The sequence below is a fragment of the Oncorhynchus mykiss genome, chromosome 7, assembly GCF_057628025.1.
Source record: "Oncorhynchus mykiss isolate SJ-2025 chromosome 7, ASM5762802v1, whole genome shotgun sequence".
NCBI classification, from domain to species: Eukaryota; Metazoa; Chordata; class Actinopteri; order Salmoniformes; family Salmonidae; genus Oncorhynchus; species Oncorhynchus mykiss.
In genome coordinates, this window is record NC_143028.1 from 43,249,745 (window position 1) to 43,277,002 (window position 27,258).

The window sequence follows — 27,258 nt, forward strand, 5'->3', positions numbered from 1 at the left end:
GTGATCAGGCCTACCACTGGTGTGTTGTCGGCAAACTAAATAATGGTGTTGGAGTCGGGCCTGGCATTGCAGTCATGAGTGAACAGGGAGTACATTATGTTTAGTCTGATATGTTATGTTTTGGTATGGTTGCATGAGACAGATGGTTACTTAAGGCAAAAACAAAGGTAGGGTGGGTGGGCATATAACGTGCAGGTTTAGCAACTGAAAGGTTGCAAGTTCGAATCTCATCACGGACAACTTTTAGAGGTTTAGCTAATTCGCATGTTAGCTAACCCTTCCACTAACCATAACCCTTTCAGCTAACTTTTCTCCTAATGCTGTTATATTTAGCTAGGCCTACCTGTTTTTTTTGTTTTGAATAAAAGTGTTATCGTATATTCCACTTTTACACAAGGCTACTACTAGGCTACTTTTGCCTTCTTGCAATGCAATACTTCAACAACTAGAAACTGTGCACAAGCATGATCTAAAGTTTGGGGGAGGATAACCACACTCTCACATCAAGTTCAGTATTTATAAATGCTGACTTTTGCGTGAAAACTGGTGCATATATGTTTCGGGACATATATTTGTGGTTATGCAACGTTTATAAATGAGACCCCAGGTCTTCAGGTAGGCTACCATGGGGGCTGCCTCCTATACCAGTAGCTACTGTAGGCCTACTGACAATGCTGGAGTTTAAATAGCTTGTATTATCTCATGTTATGGTATAAAAAAAAGTATCCAAGATTTACACTACTTCACCAGCTGCATAAGGCCCTGACATTTCCCCGGTGAGAGATCCCTGAATGACTGGGCTGAATACTTGCAACCTTTTTTATTTATAAAAACCCTCTTAGGCCTCACTCCCCCTTATCTGAGATATCTAGTGTAGCCCTCATCCTCCACATTCAACACCCGTTCTGCCAGTCGCATTCTGTTTAAGGTCCCCAAAGCACACACATCCCTGGGTCGCTCCTCTTTTCAGTTCGCTGCAGCTAGCAACTGGAACGAGCTGCAACAAACACTCAAACTGGACAGTTTTATCTCAATCTCTTCATTCAAAGACTCAATCATGGACACTCTTACTGACAGTTGTGGCTGCTTTGTGTGATGTATTGTTGTCTCGACCTTCTTGCCCATTGTGCTGTTGTCTGTGCCCAATAATGTTTGTACCATGTTTTGTGCTGCTACCATGTCCCATGATGTGTTGTCATGTTTTGCTGCCTTGCTATGTTGTCTTAGGACTCTCTTGATGTAGTGTTGTGTTGTCTCTCTTGTTGTGATGTGTGTTTTGTCCTATATTTATAATGTATTTATTTAAAAATGTTAATCCCAGGCCCCCGTCCCTGCAGGAGGCCTTTTGCATTTTGGTAGGCCATCATTGTCAATAAGAATTTAAATAAAAATAAATAAAATACTAGCCCCAGAGGGCAATGGACATAGGATGAGAACCATGACCTTGCATAGTCATCCCACAGGGAGCTATTGGCAGTGAGAGTGAGATTACCCAGATTTTCTCTGTTCATATCCATGAAAACATGGTTGAGATGTGGATAGATATCAGTCCATCGTTGTACAAAAGCCAGAAATAAAACATGGTTGTCGGCTTGTGCATTTTTCTCGAACCACATTAGAGAGGCTTTGCTTTTGCTTTGCCCTTTTCTCCAAATACGGAGATATGCTACTATGGGCATTGACCGCCACCTAGTGATCATAAACAGAGTGATCATAACATCAATTTCTGATAAAAAAAAATTATACAGGAAACAATATTGCTACATAACAACATTGTAACAAGACAGCAACTCTGAGCAGAAGGCAACGCATCACAAATATCAGTTCTTCTTAGATTTCCGTAGATTAAACTCTCACGAGATAAGCAAAGTCGTGCAGTAAATTAAATGGAAAGGTAATGTCACCTGAATGAAATGTTATCCAAAAAAAGTTTTATTTTGCTTTGAGCAAAACGTTTGCCTAGCCCTCACACTGTCATATTCGCTATTGTTACAGTATGGAGACAGTGGGCTAAACTGGCTAAACTGATAGCAGGGAGAAATGGCATTGCACAGGTGCGACCCTGCAAACTGAAGAACGCACCATGTCCTATGAGGCGAGTGAAGTATGCCCGAAAATTTGCTTTCTGACAGCTCGATTTTCCCGTACTGAAATGTCAGTAGGCCTAAACATCAAGAAACCCCGTACGCAGAATAAATTGAACAGAAAATTAAACCTATTCCCGGGAAGAATGTTTTGTGCAATCGGGCAATCACTCCGATTATTGTAGCGTCACAATCATTGAGTGAAGCCGGGGTCTTTAGAAGCGAGGGTGTCTTGTAAACGAACAGCAAAATCACGAATACAGACGTGGCAGTGTGAGAAGAGGTAGTTGATTTTTGTGTCTGTCGATCAATGACAGGTTCATTTTTGTCATTTAGGATTTTTGGTCAGTCCTCCTGCTGTGTTAATCTGTGAATGTCACAGATATAGGCTGTTCAGAACTCGGCCAGTGTTCCATTGTCTGAAGTAGTAGGTGACAATAGTAGGTGTAACGTAACAGTGCCTGGTCCAGGGTGTAAGAAACGTGACAGGTGTAGCCAAGCTGTCTCCACTCAGCAATTTGACCCACTTTATAGTCCACTGCATCTAGTAAAGACACGTTGCATGCACCAATCAACTGTCTCGCATTAGATGAACAGTGGATGTAAACATTTGAATGGATATGATATGTTTGTAATTATGCATGGGGTATTATAGTTCCCATAATTGAAACCTCACAATAACCTGTGAATTATTTGTACAGTTACTATGGCAAACTGATCAAGCCAAACAGAGACTTAAAAGAAGAGTACAAGCTGGAGGCAACATGATATAGGGAGTAGAGACCAGGGGCCCCTAGGCCAGTGTCTCTTTGGAGGCTCCCAAGCCCAGAAAGTGTGTCCATCTGGGGCAGAGGCAGGAGGGAGATCAGCACATTGATGGAAGCCCATCACCATGCATTGACAGTGGTGAGGGAAGCCCTCTGTAATCATCTGTCTGTCAAAGATAAGGAACATACACACATTTCAACTAATAGGGGTTTCTGCTACAGTGCAGCATTTATTTTCCACTGAACTCAGCAGCAGATATAATATAAGCTATGGGTGTTCTGCACGGCTTACACTCTCAGTAGATTCAGCCTTTGTGTGAATACCGTATGTATGTATAAAGACTGTTGGATAAGTCATGAGGTCACACTTGAAATTGTCAGATGGTTGAATGTTTGATTATAGAGGTTAGGCATGAACTTTTCAAATCAAATCAAAGTTTATTTGTCACATACACGGAATACAACAGGTGTAGACCTTACAGTGAAATGCTTACTTACAGGCTCTAACCAATAGTGCAAAAAATGTGTTAGGTGAATAATAAATAAGTAAAGAAATAAAACAACAGTAAAAAGACAGGCTATATACAGTAGCGAGGCTATAAAAGTAGCGAGGCTACATACAGACACCGGTTAGTCAGGCTGATTGAGGTAGTATGTACATGTAGATATGGTTAAAGTGACTATGCATATATGATGAACAGAGAGTAGCAATAGCATAAAAGAGGGGTTGGCGGGACACAATGCAGATAGCCCGGTTAGCCAATGTGCAGGAGCACTGGTTGGTCGGCCCAATTGAGGTAGTATGTACATGAATGTATAGTTAAAGTGACTATACATATGTGATAAACGGAGAGTAGCAGCAGCGTAAAAAGAGGGGTTGGGCGAGAGGCACACAATGCAAATAGTCCGGGTAGCCATTTGATTACCTGTTCAGGAGTCGTGGCTTGGGGGTAAAAACTGTTGGGAAGCCTTTTTTCCCTAGACTTGGTACTCCAATAATAGTAGTAGAGAGAACAGTCTATGACTGGGGTGGCTTTGACAATTTTTAGGGCCTTCCTCTGACACCGCCTGGTGTAGAGGTCCTGGATGGCAGGCAGCTTAGCCCCAGTGATGTACTGGGCCGTACGCACTACCCTTGCAGTCAGAGGCCGAGCAATTGCCGTACCAGGCAGTGATGCAACCAGTCAGGATGCTCTCGATGTTGCAGCTGTAGAGCCTTTTGAGAATCTCAGGACCCATGCCAAATCTTTTCAGTCTCCTGAGGGGGAATAGGCTTCATTGTGCCCTCTTCACAACTGTCTTGGTGTGTTTGGACCATTCTAGTTTTTTATTTATTTTATTTATTTCACCTTTATTTAACCAGGTAGGCAAGTTGAAAATAAGTTCTCATTTACAATTGAGACCTGGCCAAGATAAAGCAAAGCAGTTCGAGACATACAACGACACAGAGTTACACATGGAGTAAAACAAACATACAGTCAATAATACAGTAGAAACAAGTCTATATACGATGTGAGCAAATGAGGTGAGATAAGAGAGGTAAAGGCAAAAAAAAGGCCATGGTGGCAAAGTAAATACAATATAGCAAGTAAAACACTGGAATGGTAGATTTGCAGTGGAAGAATGTGCAAAGTAGAAATAAAAATAATGGGGTGCAAAGGAGCAAAATAAATAAATACAGTAGGGGAAGAGGTAGTTGTTTGGGCTAAATTATAGATGGGCTATGTACAGGTGCAGTAATCTGTGAGCTGCTCTGACAGCTGGTGCTTAAAGCTAGTGAGGGAGATAAGTGTTTCCAGTTTCAGAGATTTTTGTAGTTTGTTCCAGTCATTGGCAGCAGAGAACTGGAAGGAGAGGCGGCCAAAGAAATAATTGGTTTTGGGGGTGACCAGAGAGATATACCTGCCTAAGGAGATGATTGTGGACTACAGGAAAAGTATGACCGAGCACACCCCCATTCTCATCGACGGGGCTGTAGTGGAGCAGGTTGAGAGCAGGTTGAGAGCTTCAAGTTTCTTGAGCACGTGCTACAGGTGGGTGATTTTGATGTGGACACCGAGAAACTTGAAGCTCTCAACCTGCTCCACTACAGCCCCGTCGATGAGAATGGGGGTGTGCTCGATCATACTTTTCCTGTAGTCCACAATCATCTCCTTAGGCTTGTCTACGTTGAGGGATAGGTTGTTTGCTCTTTTGGTCCTGGGCTGAAGAGGTCAAGGTTTAGGTTTCATTTACACTCCCAGGGGTTTGTGAACTTCATGACATTTATCTGCTGTGCACATTAGGCCTACATGGAGATGTGATGATGTTATATTCTTCCCTTGAAGTGTCTAGCAGCATGTCATGTTATTTACTTGTTAGTACTCTGCGAATTGTTCCGCGTCATTGTCACAGCAATGTGTTTTGTTTTGACTGAATACAGAACTTTCGTTAGAACACTGAATTGCTACATGTACCTCAAACCCCATGTAGATGGATGGAGTTGTTTTCCCTCCTCAGATTCAGACCCTCTAGGAGGGAAACCCCTGTAAACACCGGCAGAGCAGAGCCCTGTGCCAGCGACGCACTCCAATGCTGCTGAACCTCACCACAGAGAAGGGCCAACAGCAAACACCATGCAGGCCTGCACGCAGGACCCTCAGACACTTAACACTCTGACTAGCCATTCATACTAAACACAGACTTGGCCTACAGTAACACTTAAACAGCTTGTAAAGTAAGTGGTTATTACAGCCACTGTATCTGACTGTGTGTTTATGTACATGTGTGTGTATCAGCGCCACCTGGTGAGGGAAGAGTGAGGCACAGCCTCAACCTGCCCATCATCAACCCAGAGAGACCGCAGACAACCAAAGTACTGGTGGAGTACAGCTGGAGCTGTAAAGCTAAGATTCTAAAATAGCACAACCCTTCTGTCCATATACTGTATGTGATGCTTAAGGAGATGTAGATATACTCTCCCTCCCTCTCTCTCTCTGAATTCAAGGGCTTTATTGGTATGGGAAACATGTTAACATTGCCAAAGCAAGTAAAGTAGATAATAAAAATACAAATGTACACTAAACATTACACTCACAGAAGTTCCAAAAGAATAAAGACATTTCAAATGTCATATTATGTCTCTATACAGTGTTGTAACAATGTGCAAATAGTTAAAGTTCTCTATCCCAAACCCTCTTTCTCTGATCTTCCTATTTCCCCCCTCTAACGGAATGCGTCACTTCATTAGTCTTGGTGGGATTTACAGCACTGCCTTTTCATCCCTTTAGTTTTCCATACTTTTCTCCTACCCCGATTTATCTGACTATACCCCTCTGTTCATATTCCTCTTCTTACCTCCCACCTTTCATTTTAGGAATCTCTAACTCCAGGGAGGGCAGGTAGCATAGTGGTTAGAGCTTTGGGCCAGTAACCGAATCCATAACCGAATCCCGAGCTGACAAGGTAAAAAACTGTCGTTCTGCCCCTGAGCAAGGCAGTTAACCCACTGTTTTATAATTAACCCATAGTTTTATAATTGACTAAAACAAGCACACAAGAAAATTCTGTTTGGAAAAAGGTCAAGATTTTGCTGTGGGCCAATGTGGTAACAAATATAACCACGGGTTGTTTTCCCCCAAGGACATTCTGACAGGACATTCTATCATAGGGAGAGTTTGTTTTGCATGGCCCGGGGTACAGACTCCGGCTACCTGGGGCAACGGTGTAAAACGAACTCGCCCATTCTGACTGGGAGTGTGGCTGCCATTTTCGGACCATTCTGGAACTTTGAAGGTTTGACATCTCTCCTCTAGCAATTTAATAGGATCTCTATGGATGTCACATAGTTACATCAGTATTTGTTATTATTGGCAGTGAAGAGTGAAAAGGTAGATAGCTAAACATATTTTATTCTATAGGTCGATGCCTTGGCTGATAGAGATCAACGCCAGCCCCACCACGGGCACCTCTACAGCAGTGACAACATGCCTGTGTGCTGCCGTGCAGGGGGACACTCCCTGGGTGGACCTGGACCTCTGGCTGGACCGAGGGGTACACACTGGGGGCTTTCAGCTGATATACAAACAGGTGAGTTGTGTGCCTTTTAGTGAGGAAAGGGTAGTTTTAATGCATTTATTAATGTCATTTGTTTTTGCAATGTTTATTCTATTACGAACACCTTAATACATACTTTTAAATTATATTATGTAAGCTAGAAGTTTACATTTGATTTTATGCTATATCTTACTGTCCCCACTACAACAAAAAAATACTTAAATAAATGTAATTTTGTCTTTAATTGAAATACTGTAGAATTCCATTCATTCCTATGGGGGACAGTTTTTCTGGGGAGTGCCAATATGGCCGACCAGTGGCTTCAAAGCCTCTCAGAAAGTCGGAGTTCTAGAAAGATGCCAGTTTACAACTTGGAATTCCAAGTTGATGACTGTTCAAAACGATTTTTCAGTCTGAGATTTAAAGAGCAACAAATAAAATAACAGTAGCAAGGCTCCTGAGTGGTGCAGTGTTCTAAGACACTGCATCTCAGTGCAAGAGGAGTCACTACAGTACCTGGTTTGAATCCAGGCTGCATCACATCCAGCCATGATTGGGAGTCCCATGGGGCATCACACAAATCATTTGGGTTTGGCCGGTGTAGGCCGTCATTGACAATAAGAGTAGCTGACTTGCCAAGTTAAATAAAGGTTAAATAAATACATTTGGACCATGATAGTTCGTTGGTGATGTGGACACCAAGGAACTTGAAGCTCTCAACCTGCTCCCCTGCAGCCCTGTCAATGAGATGTGCTTACGCCTCCTTTTCCTGTAGTCCATCTCCTTTGTCTTGATCACTTTGAGGTAGAGGTTGTTAACTTGGCACTACACTGCCAGGTCTCTGACCTCATCTCTATAGGCTGTCTCATCGTTGTGTCGTCGGCAAACTTAATGATGGTGTTGGAGTTGCACTTGGCCGTGCAGTCATGGGTGGACAGGGAGTAAAGGAGGGGTCTGAGCACGCACCCCTGAGGGGCCCACATGTTGAGGATCAGCGTGGCAGATGTGTTGTTACCTATCCTTACCACCTGGGGGCGGGCCGTCAGTAAGTCCAGGATTCATTTGCAGAGGGAGGTGTTTAGTCCCAGAGTCCTTAGCTTAGTGATGAGCTTTGAGGGCACTATGGTGTTGTACGCTGAGCTATAGTCAATGAATAGCATTCTCACGTAGGTGTTCCTTTTGTCCAGGTGGGAAAGGGCAGTGTGGAGTGCAAGAGATTGCGTGATCTGTTGGGGTGGTATGAAAATTGGAGTGGGTCTAGTGTTTCTGGGATAATGGTATTGATGTGAGCCAGCCTTTCAAAGCACTTCATGGCTACAGACGTGAGTGCTACAGGTCGGTTGTCATGTAGGCAGGTTACCTTGGCATTCTTGGGCACTGGGACTATGATGGTCTGCTTGAAACATGTTAGTATTACAGACTTGGTCAGGGACAGGTTGAAAATGTCAGTGAAGACACTTGCCAGTTGGTCAGCGCATGCTTGGAGTACATGTCCTGGTAATCCGTCTGGCCCTGCTGCCTTGTGAATGTTGACCTGTTTATGTTGACCTTACTCAAATCGGCTACAGAGAGCGTGATCACACAGTCGTCCAGAACAGCTGGTGCTCTCATGCATGCATTCAGGGTTGCTTGCCTCAAAGCGAGCATAAAAGGCATTTGGCCCATCTGGTAGGCTCGCGTCACTGGGCAGCTAGCTCGTGGCTGTCCTTCCCTTTGTAGTACGTAATAGTTTGCAAGCCCTGCCACATCCGACGAGCGTCAGAGCCGGTGTAGTAGGATTCAATCTTAGTCCTGTATTGACGCTTTGCCTGTTTGATGGTTCGGTGGAGGGCATAGCGGGATTTGTTATAAGCGTCCGGGCTAGAGCCCCACTCCTTGAAAGTGGCACCTCTAGCCTTTAGGTCAGTGCTGATGTTGCCAGAACATATCCCAGAACATATTCCGGTCTGTGCTAGCAAAACAGTCCTGTAGTTTAGCATCTGCGTCATCTGACCACTTCCTTGATAAGCGAGTCACTGGTACTACCTGCTTTAGTTTTTGCTTGTAAGCAGGAAGCAGGAGGATATAATTATGGTCAGATTTGCCATTTGGAGGGTGAGAGACAGCTTTGTACACATCCCTGTGTGTGGAGTAAAGGTGGTCTAGTTTTTTTTCCTCTGGTTGCACATATAACATTCTGGTAGCACTTAAATCCATTTTTACCTAAGTTTTCCTGAATTAAAGACTGGGAACCACTAAATCTTACTCGGAGGCTGTGTGTGTGGGTGTTTGAGTGAGAAAGACAGAGGAGGCAACCAGTAAAAGCACAACTCCAATCATTATCGACACATTGTGCCGACACCAAAGATTCATTCCAGACTCTGATGTCAGAAGGACTTTGAGAGTTCGGTGTTAGCCAGACTACCTCTGCCCTGAATAAGAGGTTATACAGATGTTCTCTCTTGCTCTCTGTCTATAGGCAATAGGGAGGTGCCTCAGTATATGGGGGTCAACCTCCTTGTTGGGGGCTCTCAGATCAAATGGCCCGCCGTCATCCTAAAAAAACATCCAATTCCCCAGAGCCTCGAACCAGACGGCATCACCAAAGGAAGGACAACGAGGCTGTGGCAGAGAAACCCAAGCCGGCCTCTTCTAAGAGGTGGCTGAAGGCTGTGGTACGACACCTCACCTCTGTCATCAGAGTCCAGCCCCTACTGTCTCCTGAGAGGCTCCTGGCCGGAGAGTCCTGGAGTTTGCAGCGCCTGAGCCTTGTCAACTCCCTCCATCTGTCACCCAGTCCCATACCATGGACTGCTGATGGACACCCCCGGTTATAAGGCCCCAGGTTTATAAGCCCCCTGCTGTCCCTGATAATTACAAAAGCCATTTCCTTCCTCTGGAGGCCATCAACCTTCAAGACCCAGACAAGGAGCCCCCTGCCCTGTTTGTGCCCACTCCTCTGGTACCCTATGCTGGGATCAGGTTCCAGAACATCTCCAGGCACCAGAACCTCACCCATAAGGTGATCATGACCATATGTGCATGGAGGGGAACTTACAAGAGCTCCTGACAGAGGGGGGTATTGGACTACTGTTGCCTAATGTTTTAAGCAGTTTTTTGCAACCAGTCATTGTAGGCCTAATAAAGTCAGTATCGAATCCACTTAGCTAGATTGTTTATTATACAGAAATGCTACTGTCATTTAGATAAAAGTGTATGCTGCTACAGTGTAGTGTAGCCTTTGTCCGACTTGCTGGCGCTGCTGCCTGCGTGAACCGCTGACGTCACAGTTCTATACAAGGACTTCGCGGGCGTCCACGTTGCGGAACGTGCGCGCAGCTGATCTTTCTTTATTTGCCTGGAAAAGATGGCAGCGTCCGTGTGCCGAGTCGGGAGCACGGTGGGTCGAGCCCTAGCCAAAGCACGTAGCGTAAGTATTCAGGAACATCTTGGCATTTGAGGGGTCTGCAAAGGAAAATAAAGTTGTTGGTTGGTATCTGCATTTCCTTCACCACAGCGAAAAAAAGTAAGCCCGTGGCTGTATACAGACAAAGTGATAGCTAGCCGGTAAGCATTATATTGGAGTTAGCGCAAGGTCAACTGGCAGGAAAGGCGCAACACATCGCTGTAGATTACGTAATATGAGTGGAAATGTTGACATCATGTTAGTTAACCTATACCTGGGTTTATTCGATTTTAAGAACTAACCCAAGGTCATTGTCATTAACGTTGTCCTTAACGTTAGCTATTCGGCCAATCGTTAACCAGTTAGCTAGCAGATGTTGGTTACCTCTTGTCCTGCTAAATGATGACAGTATACTTTAGTAGTCGACCAGTTGCTTTGCTGACTGGTAATCACATTCCACTGGCCATATGTTAAGTTGAACTCGCTAGAAAGTCATTATATGATCTTAGCTAACTATGAAGTTTAGTTTGACTTCAAACTGTAGTGGGCTGCTATGCTAGCTAACCGGTTAAGTGTTTTCTTGACGGACCCTCACTGAAGATAAAAAAATAGCCCCTCACTGTTACCCCCAACGTATTAGCTAGCAAGGTCGACAGGCTGTACGTGTAAATTGGTAGCTATCACTTATTGTGGGATCAAGTCAGCAGATCACCCCACAAGCACTTTCTCTTGTCCATTTAACCTTTTTGTTGGCCATGATGACATTGAGTTGGTAAAAAAATAATATTTTGCTGTCTCTTCATCCCATTACTACAAATTATTTCAGCAATTTCATACATGTAATCCGTACACCAGCTGTAGTCTTTATCAACACAACCAAATTAATTTACTATTTGCTGAAGAATCTATTCACAGCTGACTATCCTCTCCCTCTAGCCCATCCTGCTGTCTCTACGGCGTGGCCAGGCGACGGTGACCTACGCCCAGAGCCTTCTAGGAGCTCCGGAGACCCGTCTCACTGCCCTGGACAATGGCCTGAGGATCGCATCCGAGGAGACTGGACACGGCACATGCACTGTAAGGACCTCTGCTGTGTCATTGATTATACAATTTAAGTACTGTTCTTAATGGTTTTGGGAAACATTGTGTAATACAGTCACATTTCAGATGAACCTGACTGTCTGTTTGCGCAGCATGGTATAAGTTCCACCTGTACTCTCTCAGGTTGGGTTGTGGATCAGCTGTGGAAGTCGCTACGAGACTGAGAAGAACAATGGAGCTGGGTTCTTCCTGGAGCATATGGCTTTCAAGGTACATAACAGCTGTGACATCTGTGCAATCTACCTTGAGTCTCATAAGAGATTTCACACTTAACTGCTGCACCAGACTGTCCCAAAAGCATTTTACACTTTTTTTGTTCTCCCCCTTTTCCCTTTGTTTCTTTTCCCCAGGGGACAAAGAAGCACCCCCAGATGGCCCTGGAGCATCAGGTGGAGTCCATGGGTGCTCACCTGAGTGCATACACTTCCCGGGAGCACACTGCCTACTACATGAAGACCCTGGCCAAGGACCTGCCCAAAGGTGAGCCAACCAGACACCTGCAGACACAATGAGACAGGAATAAGGAATGGAGACTGTTTATAAGATGTGATAATTCAGTGGTGTGTATGTGGGGTTCTTTATAAGCCCCTCGTCATAGAGATTGAGCAAGTGTGTTTGCGTATATACAGTGCATTCGGAAAGTATTCAGACCCCATCACCTTTCACACATTTTGTTACATTACAGCCTAATTCTAAAACGGATCATTGTTTTTTCCCCTCATCAGATCTACACACAATAACCCATAATGACAACACAAAAACTTTTTTTTTTTAGACAATTACATTTACATAAGTATTCAGACCCTTTACTCAGTACTTTGTTGGAGCACCTTTGGCAGCGATCCTCTCAAGCTCTTGTCAGTTTGGATGGGAAGCGTCACGGCAGCTATTTTCAGGTCTCTCCAGAGATGTTCGATCGGGTTCAAGTCCGGGCTCTGGCTGGGCCTCTTAAGGACATTCAGAGACTTGTCCTGAGGCCACTCCTGCGTTGTATTGACTGTGTGCTTAGTGTCGTTGTCCTTTTGGAAGGTGAACCTTTGCCCCAGTCTGAATTCCTGAGCGCTCTGGAACAGGTTTTCATCATCATTTTTCTGAGTGGCGGCTTCCTCCTTGACCAAGACCCTTCTTGTATTCTTGGGGACCTTGAACGCTGCAGAAAAGGTTTTGTACCCTTTCCCAGATCTGTGCCTCGACACAATCCTGTCTCTGCGCTCTACAGACAATTCCTTTGACCTCATGGCTTGGTTTTTGCTCTGACATGCACTGTCAACTGTAGGACCAATCAATTGAATTTACAACAGGTGGACTCCAATCAAGTTGTAGAAACATCTCAAGGATGATCAATGGAAACATGATGCACCTGAGCTCATTTTCAAGTCTCATAGCAAAGGGCCTGAATACTTTTTGAAAAACCTGTTCTTGCTTGGTCATTATTGGGTATTGTGTGTAGATTTAGGTAAATATGTAATTTTATAAATTTAAGAATAAGACTAACGTGACAAAATGTGGAAAACATGAAGGGGTCTGGATACTTTCCGAATCCACTGTAGTTGTTAAGCACCTGTTGCCTTTTGGTCAATTATACTGAACAAAAGTAAAAGCAACAATTTGACTTAGTTACAGTTCGTAAGGAAATCAGTCAATTGAAATGAATGAATTAGGCCCTCATCTATGGATTTCACATGACTGTGCAAGGGCCATTTGAGGGCATAGGCCTACCCACTTAGCAGCCAGGCCCAGCCAATCAGAATGAGTTTCTCCTCAAACGGGCTTTATTAAACCAATACTCATCACCCCTCACACCCCCCTCAGACGATCCCGCAGGTGATGCAGCTGGATGTGGCGGTCCTGGCCTGTGGTTGTGAGGCCGGTTGGACTCCCTGCCAAGTTCTCTAAAACTATTTTGGAGGCAGTTTATGGTAGTGAAATTAACATTACATTCTCTGGCAACAGCTCTAGTTGACATTCCTGTAGTCAGCATGCCAGTTGCACCCTCCCTCAACTTGAGACACCTATGGCATTGTGTTGTGACATCTGCACATTTTAGAGTGGCCTTTTATTGTCCCCAGTACAAGGTGCCGGTGTAATGATCACGCTGTTTGATATGCCACACCTGCCAGGTGGATGGGTTACATTGGCAAAGGAGAAATGCTCACTAATAGGGATGTAAACATTTGTGCGTATAGAACATTTCTGAGATCTATTATTTCAGCTCATGAAACATGGGACCAACACTTTACATGTTTATTTTTGTTCAGTATAGTTTACTGTGCATGTCCTCTAGTTATTGTCGTGGCTATGTGTGTATATATATGTGTGTGTGTGTGTGTACTGAATCAGTACTCTATTCCCAGCGGTGGCGCTGTTATCCGAGGTGCTGCAGAGCAATGTCCTGAGCGAGGCTGACATTGAGCAGCAGAGGAGTGTAGTACTGAAAGAGCTGGAGGAGGTGGAGGGCAGTCTGCAGGACGTGTGTCTGGACCTGCTGCACGCTACAGCTTTCCAGGGCACCCCCTTAGGACACAGTGTTCTGGGGCCATCCCAAAACGCCAGGTACACACACCTTGAGTCTACCAGGGAATCTTATTGGGTCAGAGCATGCTAGGGCCAAGCCAAAACACTAGGGAAAGTCCCACATACCCGTTACAGCATCCTGTTACACTTCACAGCACTCCCGAGTTAGTTTAGATCTGTCTCTTCCCTTCAGGACTTTGAGTCGACAGGATCTGGTAGATTTCATCAGCAGCCACTACAAGGCCCCCCGCATGGTGCTGGCAGCTGCTGGAGGTATGTCTCCCATACATTACCACTGCCATGTTAAGGCTGTGTAGAGAGGTATAATATGCAAATATAAACCGGCCCTGATTGTTTTGTGTGTGTGTAATCTCGTCCTTGTTTGTAACGGCTCACTGCCTGTCTCCTGTGTAGGTGTGACTCACGAGGAGCTGGTTGGGTTGGCCAAGCAGCACTTCAGTGGCGTTTCCTTTGAGTACGAGGATGATGCTGTGCCTGTTCTGTCCCCCTGCCGCTTCTCTGGCAGCGAGGTGAGGAACGCTCCGGTCTCTGTGTCTGAATTTACAAATGTCTGAACAAGGGTGCAGGTATCCCATCAGGTTTTATTCTTTGTCACCTTTACCCCCTTTTTCTTGATTACAATCTTGTCTCATTGCTGGAACTCTCCAAATGGGCTCGAGAGAGGCGAATCATGAGTCATGTGACCTGTAATACGACCCGCCAAACTGCTTCTTGACACTAGTTCCCTTAACCCAAAAGCGTCAATGTGACCGAGGAAACACCGTTTAGCTGATGATCGAAGTCAGCCTGCAGGCGCCTGGCCCGCCACAAGGAGTCGACTAGAGCGTGATGAGCCAAGTAAAGCCCTCCCCCGGCCAAACCCTCCCCTAACCCAGACGACGCTGGGACAATTGTTGGATTCCCGGTAACGGGATGGAACCCCAGGCTGTAGTGATGCAGTGCCTTAGACTGCTGCGCCACTCGGGAGGCCCGGAGCTTTTCTTCGTTTTATTTAGATTGTTCATATTGTTAACCCTGCGTTGTCTCCCTCTTTGTAGATCCGCATGCGTGATGACGATATGCCCCTGGCACACATTGCCATCGCTGTGGAGGGTGCCAGTGCCGCCAGCCCAGACATTGTGCCTCTCATGGTGGCCAACTCCATCATTGGCAGCTATGACATCACTTTCGGTGGTGGAAAGCACCTGAGCAGCCGCCTGGCTCGTCTAGCCTCAGAGGAGAGTCTGTGCCACAGCTTCCAGGCCTTCCACTCCTCTTACAGCGACACTGGTCTGCTGGGCATCTACTTTGTCACCGACAAACACCACATCGACGACATGATGCACTGGTCACAGAACGCATGGTTAGTTGGGATTTACAATGCGTACACTCAAGCGCTACACATGGATGCAGTCTGGGTCGAACACTTGTCCTCAGCCTGTGTCCTTCTACCTATTCAATTTGATGGTATTGACCCGCCTTTTTCTTTCTCTCCCTGAAGGATGAACTTGTGCACCACAGTGACAGAGAGTGACATTGCCAGAGCCAAGAATGCCCTCAAGGCCAGCCTGGTGGGACAGCTCAACGGTAAAATCTTTACCTCATGTAGCCCATAAGAAACTTCAATGGCCATTTCAGAAATGTTCTCATCTCCAGCACCACCCCAACATCAACATGTTTAGAAATGGCGTGTTTGTTTTTGTATTGAAAGAGGAAGATATGTTTCCAATGACATCGGTATGCATCATGTGATTTTAACCAATTGTGAGTAGGTGATGCCTACTAATTGGTTGATTTTCATTGGAAACACCCATCTTCCTCTTACTACAAAACATAGAAATGTGCTGGTTTTTTTTCCACGTTGATGTTGGTTTGGTACTGGGGATGACATGGTGCACTAGTACTCCTTGGTCCCCACTAACACTGCCTTACTGCTCTCCTGTAGGAACGACACCGATATGTGATGACATCGGCAGACATGTCCTGAACTACGGCCGCCGTATCCCTCTGGCCGAGTGGGATGCCCGCATCAACGTGAGTACAACCCCCTTCTCTGCACCACACATACGGCTGTTACACCCTCCTACCACCTAGAGGGTGCTACTTCTGCGCCTCTTTTTTTTTCCCCCGACCCCCACCGCGCTCACCCATATTCTTCCTACCACCTCTGTCCCTGTCTCCCCCTCAGGCTGTGACGCCCAAGATGGTGCGTGACATCTGCTCCAAATACATCTATGACAAGTGTCCCGCCGTGTCTGCTGTTGGTAAGTTACCACTAGGGATGTTGACTTAAATCGGTTAGCTGCCGAAATATACATTTGACTGGTCATGCTTATCGGTCTCTAGGTTTAAAAAACAAAATAATAATCTTATCACATGCGCACGGCATACAGAGCCTAGTTTGAGAAACGGAATAGCCTATCACCTGTCAGACCGCACAAGAGCAGCTCCTCAAAAAGCCGGTACAGGAGTGAAATGTGCTTTCGTAAGCCCAGTCATTGCGCAACAAATAACTATTCTAAATGCAATCGAGTGTAACTGTTGATGGCTGTGATTTTAGAGCTACTTTATTTCTCCATCTCAACACATAAAGCGCACCTCCCATTCACGTGTGTAGACCATAGTCAACAGGAGGCTATCAGCGTGTCACACGCCACTTTGCAATGTGACCTTGAGGCAGTAGAATTGTTTGAAACCTGAACGTTTTACTTTAGTTCATAGAGGCAATTCTTACCTTGCTTCAAAGTAGCCTTGCCAAAATCCAGCCATAGAAAAGTGGAGGCAATTATTTTATAAAGAGTTCCTCTTGACATTAACCAGCAATTCTCTCCTGTTCTATTGGTTTTCATAACTTATTTTTGTTGTCCAGAAGCACAATCCTAGTCATATTAACAACCCCATCCTAACAACCCATTGTACTTGTTGCTATTAGAATCCCTCTGTTTCTGAGATTTCTAATATGGAATTGCTCACATTAAGTTACATTTTTATTTAACCTTCATTTTAACTAGGAAGTCGGTTAAGAACAAATTCTTATTCTATGACGGCGGCCTACCCCGGCCAAACCTGCCCCTAACCCGGATGACCCCGGGCCAATTGTGTGCCGCCCTTTCGGACGCCCGATCACGGCCGGTTGTGATGCAGCCCGGGATCGAATCAGGGCCTGTAGTGATGTCTGCTAACACTGAGATGCAGTGCCTTAGACCGTTGCACTACTCGGGAGCCTTGGGTGCGCTGTTCAGAACAGTGTTGGCCCGCTATTGCATTTTGGCGAATGTTAAATTGTCTGCTTCATTACAGGAGGTGGATGTTAAATAATAGGCTCTAGTCTTTTGACTAAGACAATAGGCTTGTTATTGTTGCATGTTTCCATTAAGCTCTTAATGAAAAATGTCAGTTCCTTGTATGCATGCATAGTTTGTTGGTCACAATTTTTCATTGGGAAAAAATTCAGTTTGTTGACCGGTTAATGATGGTTGGTAATTCGGTAGAGAAATTTACAGAAATGTGCATCCCTAGTTACCACACATCAATATTCCTTCCAAGCAGCCTTTGCACCTTTATCCTCTTGTCTAGGATAGAGTCTGGAAGTCCGAACTCTATCCTTCTCTCATCTGTTTCTCTCTGTTGTACAGGCCCCATTGAGCAGCTGCCTGACTACAACAGGATGCGCAGTGCCATGTACTGGCTCCGCTTCTAAGATCCCCCATAGTGTTGCTATGCTCCTCCACTCCCATACTCCTCCCATCACTGCAAGAGTAAAGAACCGAGGACTGCCTCAGCTCATTAGCACAGACTGGTATGGACTCCAGGCCTTCTCTCCTCTCACTACGTCAGTTCTAATTGGTTATGAGGGAGAGAACCATGGTGTTGAGGGTGTGCATAAGTTGTGTTCCATTTCCTTGTATTTGTCGCTGATCTTGGAAGATTGTAATACAGAAGATTTATTATCACTGAGCCTTTTCAGGCACCTGGTACTGTTCTGGGGACACCTGAACACATCCAGTGATGCATATACTTTACAATCATAGCACTGTACAACCAGTTGTGGAGAAGTATTTATGAATTGAGGCAATGTTTTGTTTCTGTCCTATTGTACATAAACTCATTCTGACATTCAAGTAAAACATGTTCGTGAGTCATTGTCCCACACATAATTAGATTAGTAAGAATTAACATGTTATGCTCTATCCTTGTTTTTGTATCAAATGGCATAATTCCAGTATTTAGTTAGTCCTTGTTCTACTTCAGCCACAATGGTTGGGTTAAAACTCGTGTTCCTCTGACTTGAGCTGCAGGGACCACTTCTACCCACCAGAGGGACAAGATGACTCCAGTATGAACTGATCTTCTAGTACCGTCAATGGTATGAACACGCTTTATTGACGAGGGAGGACATTACCAGTCATGAAATGACATGTCTTCCAATGTTTGAAATATGACCTATGAATATCAAATGTTAAGTAGATTACAGATCTCTCCCATTGTGGCTGACAGGGTGCCACATCACTGTTATCCTTTTGTCTAACTAATCTGTGGGGACATCCAGTCACTAGGGAAGAGTAAACAAGGGATATGTACTGTAACTTCACGGAGCAAAAATAACCAATTTAAGATTTTACAGTTTATAAGGAAACCAGTCAATTGAAATAAATTAATTAGGCTCTAATCTATGGATTTCACATGACTGGGAATACAGATATGCATCTGTTGGTCACAGATGTCTTACAAAAAGGTAGGGGCATGGATAAAATAAAATAGTGTCTGGTGTGACCATTTGCCTAACGCAGCATGAAATCTCCTTCACATAGAGTTGATCAGGCTGTAGATTGTGTCCTGTGCAATGTTGTCCCACTCCTACAATGGCTGTGCGAAGTTGCTGAATATTGGCGGGAAATGGAACACGCTGTTGTACACGTCAATCCAGAGCATCCCAAACTTGCTCAATGGGTAACGTCTTGAGTATGCAGGCCATGGAAGAAGTGGGAAATGTTCAGCTTGCAGGAATCATGAATAGGTCCCTGCGACATGTGGCCGTGCTTTACCATGCTGAAACATGAGGGGGGATGGCAGATTAATGGGCCGGCCTCAGGATCTCCTCACGGTATTTCTGTACATTCAAAGATGTAAATTGAAATTGTGTTCGTTGTCCGTAGCTTATGACTGCTCATACTATAACACCACTGCCACCATGTGGCACTCTGTTCACAATGTTGACATCAGCAAACAACTCGCCCACACAACGCCATACACGTCTGCCATCTGCCAGGTACAGTTGAACCCGGGATTCATCCATGAAGAACGCACGTCTCCAGCATGCCAGTGGCCATCGAAGGTGATCATTTGCCCACTGAAGTCGGTTACAACACCGAACTGCAGTCAGGTCAAGACCCTGGTGAGGACGATGAGTACGCCGATGAGTTTCCCTGAGATGGTTTCTGACAGTTTGTGCAGGAATTCTTTGGTTGTGCAAACCCACAGTTTCATCAACTGTCCGAGTGGCTGGTCTCCGACGATCCCGCAGTTGAAGAAGCTGGATGTGGAGGTCCTAGGCTGGCGTGGTTACACCTGGTCTGCTGTTGTGGGGCCGGTTGGACGTACTGCCAAATTCTCTAAAATGATATTGGAGGTGGCTTATGGTTAAGAAGTTCACAAATTCTCTGGAAACAGCTTTTATGGACATTCGTGCAGTTAAGATGCCAATTGCATGCTCCCTCAACTTGAGACACCTGTGGCATTGTGTTGTATGAAAAACCTTTTGTGAAATCAGCTTTTAGTGCATATGGAATATTTCTGGAATCTTATTTCAGCTCATGAAACATGGGACCAACACTTACATGTTGTGTTTATATTTTTGTTCTGTATGCATGTACGTACACACGTATACATGCCAAACACAACTCCTAAACTCCATCAGCTTGGGCAGGATCAGATAGATGGAGACATGTCAGGAGAGGTCACTGTAGTTCAACTGCTTTACAGGGGACAGGAATTCTCATTTACACTTCAGTGAAGGACTGACTCACTAACAAATGTTTGGTCCAGATGTTATTTTATGATGATACCAGAGTTGACTATGCCTACGTTTATGTCCCTTGATGCAGTACAATTTTAAAACATTTTTTTACTGACGGCACAAACACGCTCCCTTAACCGCATCTCCTCTCCCTTTATTTGTGATTCAACTCCCCCCCTCTAAATGTACCTCCCTTATCCCCCTTTCCCTTAAACATACCAATAATAATATTATTTTGACCATTTACCTGTTCTCAAGATAGTAAATCTACTATCTGCCTCAATGGCGTACTGCAGTTTTGCGGTCTAAACAAGGGCAGGGAAACAGCTAACTTCCTACAATTCAACACATTTTGCCAGAGGGGAAGGAGAAAAATATGCAGTTTTATAGCTACTCTACTAATGTTGCCATTAGGCTGAGAAGAAATGTTGCTGTTTTAAAGCAAATTGCCTGCAATTCTACACATACACAATCCATGTCTCAAGGTCTAAAAATCCTTCTTTAACCTGTCTCCTTCTCTTTATCTGAACTGATTAAAGTGGATTTAAGGGGGCGGTATCATAGCTTTCACCTGGATTCAACTGGAGACTGTGCCCCCCCCCCCCTACTTGCGGGGGCGTGTGGTACGTCACTGATCTGCCTGTTCTCACTGTACAGACATGACTGGCTGTATGGCTAAACCAAACCTGAACCCTTACCGCAACCTAACCATTCCATGCCTGAAAAAAAACAAAACAACATGTAATCTGTGAATATGTTCTTCCAACCACTCATCTCCGGGAACAGAACACAGAAAAATATGAATTCATTACAGATGAGTTGTGGACAAATGGCAGAGAGACCGCTCATTGGTGTTATCTTGTTTGTCATATCTATGAATAAAGCCTATTTAAAGAACCAATGTCTTGATGGGCAAGTACTCCAGCTATACAACTCTGCTACTGTATCATATGGACCGTGTGACATCATCTCACATCCTTATGAGGGCGGCAGGTAACCAGTGGTGTAAAGTACTATTTTATATATATTTTTACTTAAGTCATTTTTGGGGGTATCTGTACTTTTTATATTTTTACAACTTTTTACATTCCTGAAGAAAATAATGTACTTTTTACTCCATACATTTTCCTTAAGACTCAAAAGTACTCAGTACATTTTGAATGCTTAGCAGGATAGGAAAATGGTCCAATTCACACACTTATCAAGAGAACATCCCTGGTCATCCCTACTGCCTCGTTTGTAAATTATGTCTTGAGTGTTGGCGTGTGCCCCTGACTATTCACACACACACACACACACAGAAAATGGTGCCATCTGGTTTGCTTAATATAAGGACTTAAAAATGATTCATACTTTTTATATTTTAGCAATTACATTTACTTTTGATACTTAAGTATATTTAAAACCAAATACTTTTAGACTTTTACTCAACGTAGGGTTGCCAGTTCAAGCGATAAAAATTGGTCAGGAAGTGAGCTGGCAACCGGAGGGCTGCTGATATCAAATCCTAAATGCCATTGCCTGCCGTTGTGCCCTTGAGCAAAGCAACCCCCAAAACTGCTCCACAGGACCCCAGTGCGGCAGCCCCCTGCTCCAACCTGTATGCGTGTCTTTCAGAGCGGTTGGGATAAAGCGGAAGTCCAACTTCAGTTAGACCTTGTATACGATTGATGATTAAAGTGATCATCATCATCTGTGCTCTGTGGTCTGCTGGGGAGACTGGGTATTCCTTTAGCCGTTCAAGACGTATCTATTTCAAGCTGTTCCTTGCTGTAGCTACCAAGAGGATAGCTTATGTATTGTCCCCCACTGACCTGACTATGTTGAATGATGAGTACATGACCCCCAACTCTGTGTTTACATACAGGGTCACGGAGGCTGGGCCTTCTCTCTGTGGCCCTCAGGGTCGAGTCCCTTGGCTCAGGCTGTGTAAGTAAGACCATGGTTATCATTAGTCAGATGAGGATAATGTCTTGATGGGCAAGATGTGACACAGGAAACGAAAGCGGCTTGTCTTCCTTTTTCCTCCTTTCGAGGTTGACAGCCCCATCCAATACATTTTAAGAAAGTTGAAGCTCATTTACTGCATTTCTATACAATTGAAAAACTCAAAAATGTTATTTGGAGAAGATCAGAAACAAGCAAAAATGAGCCCAGCCATTATCAGTCTACAAACACAAAGCCTATTAGCTAATACAATTACCCACTACACATTAACTCCAGGATGAAAAACTATAATTTAGAACACAGAGGGATCTGTTAGCAGAAGCAATATTTTATTAAGAAAAGGTAAATAAATACATTTGATTTACAGATTATTATTATTATTATTTTTTAATTTGGGGGGGGGGGGGGGCGACGACAGTTTAACAGCTAATTTCCTGTAATTTAACACATTTTGCCATGGTTTGGGGAAACTTTAAAAAAAAATAAGCTTAAAAGTAAAATTCTTGCAATTCTACACATTTTGCCATGTTAATATGATATCTGAGTGAGAATGACTTACAAAGTCAATGGTGTTCCCATGGAGGTCAGGACGCCTGGGCATGTGCCCTGCGTGCCCATTGGGTAATTTGGCCATGATTACTACAAGTTCAGATAGCTGGCTAGACTAACTAAACCAATTTACCAATCTAAAAAAATTGAACTGACACGGGCTAATTGTGTGACTGACTTAACAAGAGGAAAACTGCTGATGCACAACCAAGTTTCTAAATTGCACCTGGTGTATTCTACTATTCTAACTCTCAACAGTAAGTTAAGACCAGACAGTTCCAAAACGTTTTTTTTAATTAAATATTTCCTAGGTCTGGACATCGGTGTCCTGTAACTACAGCCCTGGCTATCCTTAATGGTGCAGTTCAAGACAACAATGTTACATGGGTCAACGCGTACTGAACACACACCCAAGACATACAGTCACATCCAAAACTATTGGCACCCTTGATAAAGATGAACAAAAAGAAAGACTATAAAATAAAGAAATAATACAAATACTGAGATACATGGAGTATAGAAAACATTAAGAACACTTTCCATGACAGACTGAATCCAGGTGAAAGCTGGATAAATCCAGTTTAAATCCACTTCAATCGGTGTAGATGAAGGGGATGAGACATGTTAAAGAAAGATTTGAGACATGAATTGTGTATGTGTGCCATTCAGAGGGTGAATGGGCAAGACAAATAATGTAAGTGCCTTTGAATGGGGTACAGTAGTAGGTGCCAGGCGCACTGGTTTGTGTCAAGAACTGCAATGCTGCTGGGTTCATGCTCAACAGTTTACCGTGTGTATTTTTTATTTTTTTATTTCACCTTTATTTAACCAGGTAGGCTAGTTGAGAACAAGTTCTCATTTACAACTGCGACCTGGCCAAGATAAAGCATAGCAGTGTGAACAGACAACACAGAGTTACACATGGAGTAAACATTTAACAAGTCAATAACACAGTAGAAAAAAAGAGAGTCTATATACATTATGTGCAAAAGGCATGAGGAGGTAGGCGAATAATTACAATTTTGCAGATTAACACTGGAGTGATAAATGATCAGATGGTCATGTACAGGTAGAGATACTGGTGTGCAAAAGAGCAGAAAAGTAAATAAATACAGTGCCTTGCGAAAGTATTTGGCCCCCTTGAACTTTGCAACCTTTTGCCATATTTCAGGCGTCAAACATAAAGATATAAAACTGTATTTTTTTGTGAAGAATCAACAACAAGTGGGACACAATCATGAAGTGGAATGACATTTATTGGATATTTCAAACTTTTTTAATTATTCCAGCATGAGAAAACGTGTTTATTATCTCTTGTGAGAGATAAATATACAGTATTTTTAGAGTGGTGGTGGGGGTGATATCCAATCAAGACAGAGCAAAAAAAATGCAATTACCATCACGTTATTGTTAGACTAAGAGGATGATATCAAACTGTGGCAGAAAAGGAAATGAGACGAGACAAGATGAGATCGGAGGGCAATGGACGGAGAGATGTACAAGATAAACAGAGAGGGAAAGCTGGATGTGACGGTGCAGTGACACGTGGACGATGGAGAGGGAGGAAGATAGAGTCTTGGGTAACAAGAGAGAAGTCCAGTTGAAAATCTGTGCTTGCATTACAGTGGTCGCTCCTCTACTTGCTGGGCAAAACTGACAGAGATATTGTGAGAACCAGAAGAGGACAGAGGGAAACAAAAAATAAATAAATACTTTGCCACCACCCTGCATCTAAGAGGTGGCTTTTGGGGACCTTACTACTTCTAAGCCAGGACATTGGGTAAGTCCCTATTACTGATGCTGATTACTTACATTATGTTTTATACTTTCCTAGGATGAACCACAACTTACACAGTAAATGTGATTGTAAAAATAATGATCATGAACCAGAATGTCTTTAATTATCAATTGAACGGTCTGTTGAATGGTCTGATGTCCTCCAGAAATAGAGCTTGAAGACCAAAGCTACATTTCTTCACTAATTCAACCAGCGTCTGTTAGGACCACTAATATGTAAATACATCCCAGTGGGTAACCATTATTTGTGGTAACTACATAGCATGGAGAAAACATTCATGGTGTGCCTTACCATCATTACAAGGACCATGGTATATTTAGAACAAATTAACAAATGCCTCAAAATTGTAGGACAATTCTCAATCTAAAGCAAGAGATTTTGAGTTATTGACCGTCTTTTCTCTCCACCTTTCCTACTTCAGATCAACTGTGCTTACCATGCGAGGCATGCGTATGTGTCTGAGCCTGGCTCTGTTGCTGCCATTGTGCAGCCTGTGCCAAAGGATGGGAGAAGAAGACACAGAAAGTGACCTGTTGGCTGTCAACATCATAAACCGCAGTGGCATTCTGGGCTCCCTGCTCCCCCTAGAGTTTCACCCAACCCTCCGGGAGACCAGAGTCCCACGCCCGGCCTCCCAGGTCGCCAAGAGAGCCCAGCAAGGGTCTCGCTTTGCCCTGTCCCTGGATGTCCCCACCAGCATCCTCAGTGTCCTCATAGACCTGGCCAAGAACCACGACATGAGAGCCAAGGCTGCTGCCAATGCAGAGCTGATGGCACGCATCGGCAAAAGGAAATAAGGGCTGGGGTCACATTGGCAAAGGCTAGGGGGGAAATTCTCACCTCACCAGGGTTGTGGGTTTACAAAAGCAGGTTGAGGGATGGATAGGTCATGGGGATGAAACAAGTGTTGTTATTAGAGGAAAAGACATCTTGAAGTCGTTAATAAATGTTGCCCTTTATCTGTTTTATATTGCATAATTCTTACCTCATTTTATGCCAAAAAGTTCCACTGACTGCCTGTACTTTAACATTATGTAAAAAGAATGACACATTTTGCCAGTTAAATGTCACTGATCAAATATAAGATGAAGCTGGTCTTCTGTCTCCGCTACAGTGAGCATAAATACTAATTTACAGGCAGATGGTCTCATGACATTGTAATAGGTAGGGAACCATTTGAATTGTGTTTATTGTGTTTGTATGTGTAACAATGTAAGGAAAGGTTGCAAAATAAAATCTGATCATATAACCTCTGTGTACTGCTTGCTAAATCTGCACTGACGTCAGAGGTGTTTCTTAATTTCAAGCATCAGTAACCAATAAAGCACTAAGGAATAAGCAATATCACCCTGCGTCATTCCCAACGGGTCTTTGACAACAGGACAATGGTACGGGGAGGAAATTGACCTCAGAGACAAACAGAGCCCCCTGTTTTAGAGATCATCCATCTAGTTGATGTATAATTGATCCCAGTCAGGGCAGTAGCTACATATGAAAACAGAGGTCGGAACATCTGTCATTTTTTCGAATGTAAAAAAAAATATATGTATATATATTTTTTTTTTGTCAAAGTCTTAACTTCATGTTCAGAGTTAGAATAGTAGAATACATTTTACAGAATTTGGCAACCTTTTATTGACTATGGAGAATCTCCACCCACATCACATGGATTGAATCTCTATATAATTCGTATATAATGTTTCACACGTAATGTATAATATGTAGTTTACGGCAGGTGACCATATAATCCAATGTCTCATTATTATTATTATTATTATTATTTTACTCTTTATTATGACTTATTTATTGTATTTTATATATATATATATATATTTTTACGCTCCTCTGTTACTGTCACTTTGTCATATTGTTGTCTAATATCTTTTCACTTTTGGTTTGAATGTTCTTAATTGGAAGGGAAAAAATAATAGTAGAATACACAAGGTACAATTTGGAAACATGCCTGTGCGTCAGCGAAACCGTGTTATACGTCACTCACACAATTACCCGTGTCAGTAAAAAAAAATTTAGATTGGTAAATTGGTTTAGTTAATCTAACCAGCTATCTGAATTTGTAGTAATCATGGCCAAATTACCGACCGGGCACGCAGGGTACGTACCCAGGTGGCACTGGCTGACCTCCAGGAGGCCCCCATTGAATTTGTTAGTCATTCTCACTCCGATACATTAACATGGCATAGGTCACGGCAAAATGTGTAGAATGCAGGAAATTAGCAGGAAAACTGCAACAACAAAAAAATAGTTCTGTAAAGCAAACGTATTTCTTTACATTTTGTTAATACATGTTTTTTCTGCTAACAGGTCCCTCTACAGTATTCAATTATTGTCTTTAATCCCGGTGCTGAGTTAATGCGAGTTAATGTGTAGCGGCTAATTGATTGGCTAATAGCCAGTGTGTTTGTAGATCGACTGAGGTGACTTAAGTATCCAATGTGATAACGGCTGGATTCATTTTTGCTGTCCTCCAAATAGCATCATAGTGTTTTTTTAATTGTATAGAAATGCAGTAAATGAGTTTAAAATGTTGTGGATATTATAATACTTTTTTTCAGACCCTGGCTATCGCCCTGATCCCAAGTGAGTTGGATAATTCAAGTGGCAATCAGCAGTAGAAACAATAACAAAGTGACTCCCTGCCCCCTTCGTAAAAAGTGTATGGACTGATCATCCATGATATCAAAAGTATAGTTTTAACCATGTTTGAGGCTATATAGTGTTTGTTTACTTTGTTAAAAAATATATAGGAGTAAAACAAGCTTATATTTAAGGTTCTGAAGGGGTATGACAATGAGGCATTAAGTTATATTATTGAAAAAATCATTGGGTACATACAGAGGTGTCATGCCCATGGGGTCATGTCACCCCTCAGATTTGTCCTGTTTACACATTTTTAATTAAAATACTGTAAATGTATATAGTTGTTGTTGCTCTGCAATACTACTAGCCAACTAGCAATTTTATGAAGATGGGTTTAGCTAGCCCAGATAGGTTCTCAATCTCCCAGCCTCATAACTAGGTATCAAGAAGCCATTTCAAGTCCT

At 43.5% G+C, this 27,258-nt stretch overlaps 2 protein-coding genes across 2 annotated transcripts; both read left to right on the top strand.

The window, feature by feature from the left end:
• Window positions 1-9,344: 9,344 nt before the first annotated feature.
• LOC110527932 (cytochrome b-c1 complex subunit 1, mitochondrial) lies at window positions 9,345-18,013 on the top strand. Its single transcript, XM_021609566.3, has 12 exons — window positions 9,345-10,295; window positions 11,208-11,348; window positions 11,496-11,582; window positions 11,723-11,852; window positions 13,727-13,925; window positions 14,080-14,159; window positions 14,301-14,416; window positions 14,945-15,249; window positions 15,388-15,473; window positions 15,832-15,920; window positions 16,075-16,150; window positions 17,522-18,013. The coding sequence occupies exons 1-12, from the start codon at window positions 10,233-10,235 to the stop codon at window positions 17,584-17,586; spliced, it is 1,437 nt and encodes a 478-aa protein (XP_021465241.3). The 5' UTR covers window positions 9,345-10,232; the 3' UTR covers window positions 17,587-18,013.
• Window positions 18,014-24,622: 6,609 nt separating this feature from the next.
• Window positions 24,623-25,445, top strand: LOC149982550 (uncharacterized). The gene has a single exon (XM_090242195.1). The coding sequence runs from the start codon at window positions 24,634-24,636 to the stop codon at window positions 24,991-24,993; it is 360 nt and encodes a 119-aa protein (XP_090098321.1). The 5' UTR covers window positions 24,623-24,633; the 3' UTR covers window positions 24,994-25,445.
• Window positions 25,446-27,258: the final 1,813 nt, after the last annotated feature.